Below are 12,138 nucleotides of genomic sequence, written 5' to 3' on the forward strand. Positions count from 1 at the left end.
ATTTTGTGACAGAATATTATTAAAATTATTATTAAAATATCCACATGAAAAGACAGATCATTAAGTATCCACTACTAAAAAATTGGTATATCAACTAGATGGTGTTTACCCTCAGGCTGAGAAACAAACACCGTCATTCTCACCCTCTGCCCTATTGGGCCCAGTTCGACTTTGCATTAGCCTCTGCTGTAGCGGCTGACTTTGGGAAATGAGGGCCGACCATTGTCCATCCATCAGGCAGTATGGCTCCTGTCAGGCCTGCCCTATAGCTAGACTGCATCACTCACAGACTCTGTGGGAAGACCCTCAGTGTTTAGATGAGGGGGGGTTGCTAAACTATTCAATCGTCAACATGCATGTGACCCCCAAAGACGAACAAGCAGCGCTCTGTGTACCCACACGTACTGAGTGGTGATCCCGCTCTCTGCGCCAAACCCCCTTTTCAGGCCTTTGAATGGGACAGACTCATTGATATTCCTGTGAGGGGACCCCATTCTTAAAGTGCCACTGAGTTTTGGGGTGTGGAGTTTTGGTTCAGGGACACATTTATGTGTGGACTAGTGTGGCTGCTCATTTCCATATAATGAAAATGATTGGATTAGTTAACTTCCAGAATAAAAATGTCTCTATAATTTGCTCAGCCCCATGTCATCCAAGATGTTCATGTCTTTCTTCTCTTTCTCAGAAATTAAGGTTTTAAGGAAAACATTCCAAGATTTTTCTCCATATAGTGGACTTCAATGGGGATCAATGGGTTGAAGGTCCAAATTGCAGTTTCAATGCAGCTTCAAAGGGCTCTGCACAATCCCAGCCGAGGAATAAGGGTCTTATCTAGTGAAACAATCTGTGATTTTCTTCTTTCTTCAAAAACCCTAATTTCTTTTCGACTAATTAAAGAAAGACATGAACATCTTGGATGAAATTGGGGTGAGTCCCACTTTGTGTGCAGAACAGAGTAAAATTTTAGCTGTTATTTTTTTAAGTGCACATACAGTAATTGTAATAAATGTGCATTTGTAGTGCATTTCAAATCTTTAAAGTATATTTTTTAAAACTGTACTTGCAGTTAATATATTATTAATGAAATAAAAGGCCACTTAAGTGTGCTTAAAGAGAGTTCATGATTTTACTTTCATGATTATGTTTTTTAACTTACTTAAATGCACTTTTAAAATGTGAACTTTGTAGTTTTTAATTTTTAATTTATAGTACGTTAAATCATTATGTTGTTATAATTTGGTCATGCTTTTACGAAGTAAACTTATTTTGATATATTAACTATCAGACATAAAGTACAAGTTTATTACAATTTTAAAAATTACACAATAATTACAAATTCATGACACTTAATAATCAGTACATTAAAGGAGAAGCTCACTTCCGGAACAAAAATGTACAGATAATATACTTACCCCCCTTATAATCCAAGATGTTCATGTCTTTCTTTCTTCAGTCAGTCGTAAAGAAATTATGTTTTTTGAGGAAAACATTTCAGGATTTATCTCCATATAATGGACGTCTATGGTGCCCCCGAGTTTGAACTTCCCAAATGCAGTTTAAATGCAGCTTCAAAGGGCTCTAAATGATCCCAGCCGAGGAAGAAGGGTCTTATCTAGCAAAACAATCGGTCATTTTCTAAAAAAAAAATTATATAATTTATATACTTTTTAACCTCAAATGCTTGTGTTGTCTAGCTCTGTGTGAACTCTGTGTATTCCGTTTCAAGACAGTTAGGGTATGTCGAAAAACTCCCATCTCATTTTCTTCTCCAACTTCAAAATCATCCTACATCGCTGTTTTATCTTTTTTTTTTGTAAAGGGCGTTTGATCTTCTTTGCACGTTCACTTCTGCAGAGATGTAAGATGATTTTAAAGTTGGAGGAGAAAATGAGATGGGAGTTTTTCGACATACCCTAACTGTTTTGAACCGGAATACACAGAGTACACAAGCATTTAAGGTTAACAAGTATATAAATTGTCTTTTTTTTTTTTTTTTTTTTTTAGAAAATAACCAATCGTTTTGCTACTGTAGATAAGATCCTTCTTCCTCGTCTGGAAACGTTAAGAGCCCTTTAAAGCTGAAATTAAACTGCATTTTGGAAGTTCAAACTTGGGGGCACCATAGAAGTCCACTATATGGAGAGAAATCCTGAAATGTTTTCCTCAAAAAACATAATTTCTTTACAACTAAAGAAAGAAAGATATGAACATCTTGGATGACAAGGGGATGAGTACATTATCTGTAAATTTGTGTTCTGGAAATGAACTTCTCCTTTAAGCAGTGCACTCTTCTGTAAGCAGTATACTAAAGAAGTCAAAAAGCGCTCTAAAACAGTTAATTTCATTCAATATACATTTAATCGCTACCTAATCTCATGACAAAAACGTACCTGTGGGAACTTTTTGCAAGATGCGAAATACGTACCAATATGTACATATCACTGCAGCTTCCAAAAGAAATTAACACTAAAAACTGTGAGCATTTGTAATCGTTTTCGTACACAGTTATGATTACAGCTCCATAAATTTCACATTCCAGTCTTTTTGTTCATACTATCGGGTAGGTTTAGGTGTAGTGCAGATGGTACATTATTTTAAAACGTCACTGAGCGTTAGAGTTATAGCGCCACTTAACAGACATGTACAAAACCAACGTCACATAAAACGTACCATGTACGTTCATCATGGCGGTACATATTTCGCATCTTGCGAAAAAGTTCCCACAGGTACGTTTTCGACATGAGGTAAGGTTGTTTAATCCATAGTGTCTGAAAACATTGCTGAAATATATTCTTTTAAAGTATATTATTTCCATAATAAATACTCTTTAAAATTATGCTAAAGTGTACCATGATGGTTGAAGGTGAACTATCCATCTTTTTCTTCCCGTAAGAGTGGGTACGACCATTTATAAGTTTTATGGGTCTGGCTTCTGGTCTCATCCGCATCCAGCCATGTTTAGCTGTACAAAACAACTAGTTTTGGTCTGTCTTTCCATATTATTTTAATGTATTATCTTAAATATTTGTAGTGCTAACAGTTTTGTCGTTTACTGCACGTCGTTATTCTTCACGTTATTTCCCTACAGCACCTAATGAACCGTAAGTCTCACCCATAGGCTTACTTCCGCTTTAAAAAATGGGAAACCTTTCATTTCTGTGTCTTATATCTCACTGAACGCTTCTTCCTGAAGGTGTGTAATTTGTCAGATGAACAAATTATTGTATTGTGGCAGGAGTACCACGGGAAAAGGTTTTCGAGAAGTGAGCTCCCGGTCTGTCTCCCGTTTAGTAGCAACTCAGACAAATGCTGTCATCCTCTCTCAAAACACTTATTGATTGCCACACGCATCCCAGCCGCACACACACACACACACACACACACACACAGACGGGCGTCCTGCTGTGAGTGCAGGGAATTTCAGCTGGGCTTCCACAGCGGAGATCAGAGCCAGGCATGTTTGAAATGCACCACCAATGTCATTTGTGTGATTTGTAAATTTGTTTGTTTTGTGATGACAGGCGGCCCAGGATGCTATTGTGTGCAGAGGGTGAATTAGCATGTCTCTGTCGGTGTTATCAGCTCTATAAACCACGGCGGTTCTGACGTTCGCTGTCTTTGATAGTCTGAAATAGCGGAGAAGAACTAGGGAGATGTATTAACAGCTGCTTAATGCTATTATCAGCCGTTTCCTCCTGTAGTAAGCAAATAGTGTGACTGCCAAGATTTGTCTGTTATGTTTAAGAATATAAGTGACCCTGGACCACAAAACCAGTCTTAAGTAGCACAGGTATAGTTGTAGCAATAGCCAAAAATACACTGTATGGGTCAAAATTATGGATTTTTCTTTTATTCCAAAAATCATTGGGATATTAAGATATATTAAAGATATTAAAGATCATGTTTCATGAAGACATTTTGTAAATTTCAAATAGTTGTATGTCTGCCAAGTATTGTCCTATCCTAACAAAACTCATTTAATCATCTTTCAGATGATTTATAAATCTCAATTTCAAGAAATTGACCCTTATGACTGGTTTTGTGGTCCAGGGTCACATATAAATGATATAAAATATAATTTAATAGCTCTTTTTATATTTTCCCTTCTGTTAAGGCGAGACACTGCAGGTGAATAGGGTAAAAAAAATAACTAATAGTTATCACCTTACTTACTCAGTTGATTGATTACACTGATGATTGCAAACATTTTTTTTTTGTATTACAAGTTTTCTAAAATGTTGTTTTAATGTGCAAATGAGGCATTATTTAATTAAATATGCGCTAATTTGCATACATTTCTAGTACAAAATTTTTTTATTTTTTTTTTGACATAATAGATTCAAATGTTTTTACAGAAGGAATTTTGGGTATCTCATTTTCAATACTTAGACAGACAGAAAACTCATTTTGAGAAAACGGCCTTTAAAAATATGGATTGTAATTGAAATCTATTGACACAAATAGACAAAGTGCTATAAGAGAAACACTTAACAGTGTCTTTAGGAGGTTTTCTTTCCACTAGTCTGAAAAAACCCTTTTATGAAAAAACCAAGAAGCCCAAAATCTCAAACTTGACAGGTGCATGAAAAAATAGTGTTTTTGCCTGCAGTGTCTCCCCTTAATATGACTTGAAAACAACTGCTTGGACATTATTTGATTGCTTTTTTAACTTGTTTTTTGCAGTGCGAAGAACAAGTCATTCGCTGGTCACTGACATATTCGAACAGCACCTGGGAGCTCATCTACTACAGGTAAAAATAAGTTTTATTTATGTGCATTTACAAATGTTAATGCTATGAGCAATATTCATGTAATGTGCATCTTATTTTTTGTAACTGTTACACTTTCTAAATTTTTCTTTTTAAAAAATATTTTTCTTTAGATTATTTGATATGGCGTTTACACACCATTTAGCTTTTTATTATTATTATTATTATTTTATTTTTAATTTAGGGACCAAGCACCGAAGGTGCGAAGGCACCTATTGAAACCACTGGCGTTTTTATTCTTCTTCTTCCGTTTCTTCCTCCGTTCTTGAGTCTATGCAGCCCATAGAACTACTTGCGGGAAAGTTGTGCAATTTGGCACACTGATAGAGGACAGTCACAACATTGACCATAGCAAATTTGAACTCTCTAGCACCACCACTTGTCCAAAATTTCACAAATTTTATGCTAAAAACTTTTAAACTGTAAGGCACAGAAGGAAATTTGTTTTTCTCTGAATCCTTGGCTGATGCCAAGTCGAATGAAGTCTAAATTTAAAAAATCATAAGGTTTAGTTTTTTCCTATTTTTAATTGTTTGAAAAACCTACTTTTTCGAACTCGTCCTAGATGGTTTGTCTGATTTTCACCAAAATTGGCTCAGATTATCTTCAGACCATGCTGGCATGAGGTTTTGGAATTCAAGTTGATTAGTCAAACCGTTCTTGAATAACGCGCAAACGAATTCTACGAAAAGAGCACAAAAATGGACGTGAGGCTATATTTCTGCAATGGTTTGGCGTATTGAGACCAAACTTGGTGTGTGTTATAACAAGCACCTGAGGCTACCTGTAGTGCTTTGGCACAGCGCCACCTAGTGGTCAGGAGAAATGAAAAATGGCTATTTTTGCTTATAACTTCCAGCCATTAGGTCAGCTATTTTGGGTGTCGGCCATCTTTAATTTTGTTGTAAAATGCTATATTTTACAAACGCTTTGACGTATCGTTACGAAACTCGGCATGCGTCTTTGGCACCATGCCCTAACAGTACTCAAAAAGTTTGGAGGCAGCGCCACCTTGTGGTCAAAAGTTATAAAGAGTCCGCCATTTTGATTAATGTTGAAAACCTACTCCTCCTAGACCATTAGTCTGATTTTCACCAAATTGGACTAAATCTTCAGACCACTAAACACACCACATCGATTTGATAACAGCACCACCTGTTGGTCAAAAGTGATAAGCCATTAAATCATATTTCTAGGAGTTCTAAACTTTTTTTCTGTCATTTTGACTAAAATCATCTTAAAATGGTTTCTTTTGCTCATTGTTACAGTTGGTCTGGTGCTCCATGCCATGCTTAGCTCGCTATTTTGCCGCTGATTGGCCCCGTAATTGCTGCTTGCAGTCATAGTTAATACTTATATTCAGTAAGGATGCATTAAATAAACCGGAAGTGATAGTAAAGACATTAATAATGTTAATAAAATTTTTTTTTTTTTTGAGCACAGCGGTTTCATAATAATCTGGAGTAAGACTGGAGTATTAATGCTGGAAATTCAGCTTTGCATCACAAGAATAAAAATAGAAAACAGCTATTTTAAATTGTAACAATATTTACAATATTGCTAATACATAAATACATAGAAAAGCAATGGAAATGTATCACAGTTGAATAGAAAAACACTTTCCGTCTGAATGGCCCCTAATGCTGCCTTACCTAATGCACTAACATTCATACATTATTCATACATGCTGTGTCCAAACTCTTTGGGTCCACTTTTGTAAATAATCTCCTTTATTGTTTAAGATAAGTACTGGAATTTGGCCATCTGACTTGAAAAGGGCAATTTGTACGACACACACAAAAAAAAATATGTTATTAGAAGGTTACCTTGAGAAAAATGTAAAGTGTTCAGAGACGGACGGCGCTGATAGAAATCAAATTAACACTTCTGAAAATCCTTATGATTCTTTGTCTCGTCCTCTGTCAGTAATAACTAGATAATTGCGCTTTATTTCCAGCATTCCCGTCATTCCGGTCCACTCTCATTTGCATAGTGAACTCGTCACTTGCATAAATTACCAGCGGCGCAACATCAGTCAGTCTCAACTAAAGTGCCCACTCTGCTTCGCTCGTGCCTGTGTGTTATTACAATTAATATTATTCTTTAAATGAGTCCTTTAATGGGGTGACTGTACGCTTTTCATCTGCCAGCCGCTGCTCTGGTGCACCGGAGTTTATTTTGAAGCTGTTGTGGTTTCTCTCTAAATCAGTCTGATTCTTCGCTCATGTTGTTTTTTGCTTTGATGTCTACAGCTTGACTCCATGTAAATCTTCAGATTTGTTCAGAAGTGTTGTGTTGATGCTCAGGATTGATTAAATTAAGTCTGAAATGTCCTTCTTTTATATCTCATATTTCTGTGATGCTGTACTGGATAAAACAGCATTCACAACTAGTTTTACTTTCATAATGTGATTAAATGAAAGAGTATAACTAATGGGGAAGCAAATTTGAGTATTACATCATGTAAAGTGGACTAAAATAAAATAAAAAAAATAGGGTATTTTAGTTAGTTTTTACGTGTTATTTTGATGAAAGATTACAGTTTTAATTTCATATTAATATTGGACATCAGATATATTTGAAATGGTTGCGACTATGTTGTGTTGTGCAAAACTTTTTTGTAATTGAAAACTGTTTCTCTCTTTGCAGTCTCTGGATGGATTCGTGTTCGTGGTCAGTCAGGAAGGACGATTTCTGTATATCTCAGAGACTGTGTCCATCTACCTTGGCCTTTCACAGGTGAGACAAAAACACATATATTTTAGCATACTTTATGCTTGGGCTGGTAATTTAATGTGTTAATTTATTTTGTGCAGTTATTTTGGTAACACTTTACAACAAGGTTTTATTTGTTAATGTTAGATAACTACATCAGACAACATGAAATACTTCTAAAGCAATTGTCAGTGTTAATTTCAACATTTGTACTTTATTAAAATCTAAGTTTTATCTTGTAAAATTATTTAATGTACCATGAATAGTTTATTAACTTTAACAAAGATTAATAAATTATTCTAAATTAACCCTGTCTTTAACAAACTTTAAAAATACGGTGCTCATGGCGTGAGACACTGAAAAAATGTGTCACAAAGGCATGCACATAGACTAACAATTATTTTATTAAATGATTATAATTATTAACTAAATGCATAATTATGTGTAAATATTAGCAGAAGCCAAAGGAATAAAATGTATATATTTTTTTACATTTTATTTTAAATTAACAGTTTTTAAAAACATTGTGCTCATGGCGTGAGCCACTGAAAAAATTTAAAAATGTATCACAAAGGCCAAAGACATAAGTCAACAATTATATTACATTATTATTATAATGATTAGCTAAATGCATAATTATGTGTAAGTATTAGAAGAAGCCAAAGTATTCATATTTATATATTTTTTGCATTTTATATTTTACAAAGATTAATAAATTATTTTAAATTAACCCTGTCTTTTAAAAAACATATTTAAAAACGTGGTGCTCATGGCATGAGAAACTTAAAAAATGTGTGCACATAGACAATCATTATTATAATTATTAACTAAATGCATAATTATATGTAAATATTAGAAGAAGCCAAAATATTATAATTTTTATATTTTATTTTTACAAAGATTAATAAATTATTCTAAATTACCCTGTCTTGAAAAAAAACATCTTTAAAATCATGGCGCTCATTGCGTGAGACACTTAAAAAAATGTGCCACAAAGGCTAAAGACATAAGTCTGGCATGCACATACACTAACAATTATGTTAAATTATTATTACAATTATTAACTAAATGCATAACCATGCATACATATTAGAAGAAGCCAAAGTATTAATATTTATACATTTGTTTTAATATTGTTTTTTGTGTGTGTATGTGTAATTGTGTAGAAGATCAATATGTCGATATCAGACGAATATTTAAATATGCAATTAATGTGATTGATGAACTAATTGACACATCTTGCTATGAATTCAATTTAAATCTGAAATCGACTGTCAGCCTTAGTTTATGCTGTAAAAGACCTGCATCTCTGATTGTGTTTTTCATGTATTGTGAATCTCCCTGTGTCCCTGTGCTCATTTCTCCAGCTCTCTTCCTCTCTTGAGCCTCTCGCCTCTCCAGGTGCTTTCTCTCTGTTGATTGCCTGTGGCCTCTTGTACAGGGAATGTTAAGTCCTGCCATTTCACCCAGATGCATAAATAATAACAGTAATTACTCGCACAGCAATCAAAGCGTCGCTCCAGCGAGCCGGGGTCTGTCTCGGGAACAAATCGATAGACATCTTAAAAGCCACATTGATTGTGTGGCAAAAAAGAATACACACACACACACACACTCTGGGATGGGTGTGAGGGGGGATGGGAGGACAGATAGTGAGTTTAGGAGGGAAAATAGATGTGAATGAGTTCGGCTGGTTGAGGAAAACAAGTGGGATTGTGAACGCTCGTCCCACATACTCAAAAGAAATTTTATTTTGTCTGGTTGTTTAGATACGAATGCTTCTTTCTAATTTGAACTACCTGGTGTGGTTTCTAGCCGTTTTAAGTGTGTCCATATTGTTAAGTTTTGGATATGAATCAAACTAGTACAAGCTTCACACATAATAAACAGCTGCTTTGTCATTGACAAGCAATAGAAGACATTTGCAGGTTTGGTTTACAACAATGGATTGTACAGTAAGTAAATATCCTCTTAATTCCCCACCTTTTTGTTTTCTGTCTTAAAAACTAACCTGTTATTATTTTTATGTTAGAAAACACTGCAAACGATTCAGTGTGTGACTCTTAATGAATAAAACTGAACAGTTTCAGACCTTTTTGCAAACCCTGGTTGATTAAATCAAAAGAGTGATTCATTTACAAATCTGGCATCACTAGCAGCCCTCTAAAACGCGAGTGAATCACTTGGATATGCGACTAAATTTCTATTCTAGGTGACCAAATAAGACTATTGTTGGCCATTGGCTAATAAATTGTTAGATTTCATTCTCACACATGTTTGAGTTAGAGGCTAAGTATAAGTTTAACAGAGATATTTCACTTGCTTTCACTCATTTTGAACACTGCATGCTTGAGAGTTTTGTATGGAAGCCCATTTCCGCCACTGAATAAAAAAAATAATAAAAAAAGGTTTGCGATTTTTTTTTCTCGCAATTGCAAGTTTATATCTCGCAATTCTGATATTTTTTTCTCAAGATTGCATGATACAAACTAGCAATTCTGACTTTTTTTTACTCAGAGTTGTGAGATTTAAACTCGCAATTGCGAGTAATCAAGTCAGAATTAAGAAATATAAACAGGCAATTCTGACTTATTTTTTTCCTCAGAATTGCGTTATATATTGTGTGTTTGTATCTCACAATTCAGACTTTTTTCTAGCAATTGCAAGTTTATATAACGCAATTCTGACTTTTGTCTCATAATTGTGAGGGGGAAATGACTGATATTTTCGAATAATTGCGAGTTTATATTTCATTATTCTGACCTAATAGCTCACAACTGTCAGCTGAAGTCAGAATTGCGAGATATAAACTCACAATTTTGAGTTTATATCTTACAATTCTGAAAAGAAAAGTCAGAATTACCAGTTTAAATCTCTCAATACATTTAGCAGAATTGCTATATTGTGAGTTTAATTGCAATTGCGAGTTTATATCTTACAATTCTGAAGTCAGAATTGTGACATGTAACTGTGAGATAAAAAGTAGCAATTAAACTCTCAATTCTGACTTTTTTTTTCTCAGAATTGCGTTATATAAACTCACCATTGAATGTTTTAAAGTCAGAATTACGGGATATAATCTCACAAGTAATAAAGTCAGAATTGCGAGATATAAACTCTCAATTATGACTTTTTTTCAGAACTGTGTGTTCGTATGTCGCAATTCAGACTTTTAGCAATTGCAAGGTTATATGACGCAATTCTGACTTTTGTCTCATAATTGTGAGATAAAAGTCCAGTTCTGAGGGGGAGAAAGAAAATAAATTAGAAGAATTGTGAGTTTATTTCATAATTCTAATTTAATAGCTTGCAATTGTCAGCTGAAGTGAGAATTGTGAGATATAAACTCTCAATTGTGCCTTTTTTTCTCAGAATTGCGAGTTTATATCTCACAATTCTGACTTTATAACTCACAGTTGTGAGTTTATATCACACAATTCTGCGGAAAAAAAAGGCAGAATTGCCAGTTTATAATATGCAAGTTTATATTGTGAGTTTAATTGCGAGTTTATATTGCAATTTAGTTTATATCTCACAATTCTGAGAAAAAAAGTCGCAATTAAAGATTAATTTTATCTGTGAGATAAAAAGTCGCAATTAAACTCAGAATATAACTCTTTTTCTCTCAGAATCATGTGATATAAACTCCCAATTGCGAGTTATAAAGTCACAATTCAAGTTTATATCTCGCAATTCTAACTTCAGCTGACAATTGCAGAATTGTGAGATATAAACTTGCACTCACACTATAAAATTTGTGACTTCCATAGTTTTACTCGCACACTTTTAAGCACACTTAAAGCACACTTTTTTAAAGGGATAGTTCACCCAAAAATGAAAATGTTATGTTTATCTGCTTACCCCCAAGGCATCCAAGATGTAGGTGACTTTGTTTCTTCAGTGGAACACAAACGAAGATTTTTAGCTAAAACCGTTGCAGTCTGCCAGCCATATAATGGCAGTGAATGGGCACCAGACCTTTAAAAATAAAATAAAAAAAAAACATGCACAGACAAATCCAAATTACACCCTGTGGCTCGTGACGATACATTGATGTCCTAAGACACGAAACGATCGGTTTTTGAGAGAAACTGAACAGTATTTATATCATTTTTTACCTTTGATACACAGCCACGTCCATCTGTCCTGAGCACGGGTTTAGCATCCGGCTAATGACATGTGTATGCGCTCTGGTGTAGTATACGCAAATGCCGGAAGCTATCTGTCGTGTGTATACGACACTGTCTGTTTACACAGTGCACAGAGATTGTGGGTATAGCGGCTGTTCGAAATGGTAATTACTTGCGCTTATCCTGATTTTTCAAACCGATTTTAAAGCTAAAAGATTACGTTTGCTTGCACAAACTCATCCGGGACTGTTGTTTTTTTCACCAATTTCCCCTTCTGGTGTTTGTGTATACTACGCCAGAGCGCATACACATGTAACGAGCCGGATGATAAACTCGTGCTCATGACAGTTGGACGTGGCTGTGTATCAAAGGTAAAAAATGATATAAATACTGTTCAGTTTCTCACAAAAACCGATCGTTTCGTGTCTTAGGACATCAGTGTATCGTCACGAGTCGCAGGGTGTAATTTGGATTTGTCTGTGTATGTTTTTGTTTACTTTTAAAGGTCTGGTGCCCATTCACTG

At 34.8% G+C, this 12,138-nt stretch overlaps 2 protein-coding genes across 2 annotated transcripts in view; both read left to right on the forward strand.

Annotated features, from left to right (window-relative positions):
* Nucleotides 1-120, forward strand: part of egln2 (egl-9 family hypoxia-inducible factor 2) — a 4,219-nt gene extending 4,099 nt beyond the window's left edge. The window contains exon 4 of the mRNA XM_073817368.1: nt 116-120. Within this exon, the coding sequence (XP_073673469.1) occupies nt 116-120 (5 nt within the window). The remainder of the gene's footprint in view (nt 1-115) is intronic.
* An 88-nt stretch (nt 121-208) lies between these two features.
* Nucleotides 209-12,138, forward strand: part of npas1 (neuronal PAS domain protein 1) — a 30,004-nt gene continuing 18,074 nt past the window's right edge. Inside the window, exons 1-3 of the mRNA XM_073817369.1 lie at nt 209-401; nt 4,684-4,751; nt 7,419-7,508. Of these exons, the coding sequence (XP_073673470.1) occupies nt 209-401; nt 4,684-4,751; nt 7,419-7,508 (351 nt within the window). The remainder of the gene's footprint in view (nt 402-4,683; nt 4,752-7,418; nt 7,509-12,138) is intronic.

Source organism: Garra rufa, chromosome 14 (assembly GCF_049309525.1).
Source record: "Garra rufa chromosome 14, GarRuf1.0, whole genome shotgun sequence".
Classification (NCBI taxonomy): domain Eukaryota; kingdom Metazoa; phylum Chordata; class Actinopteri; order Cypriniformes; family Cyprinidae; genus Garra; species Garra rufa.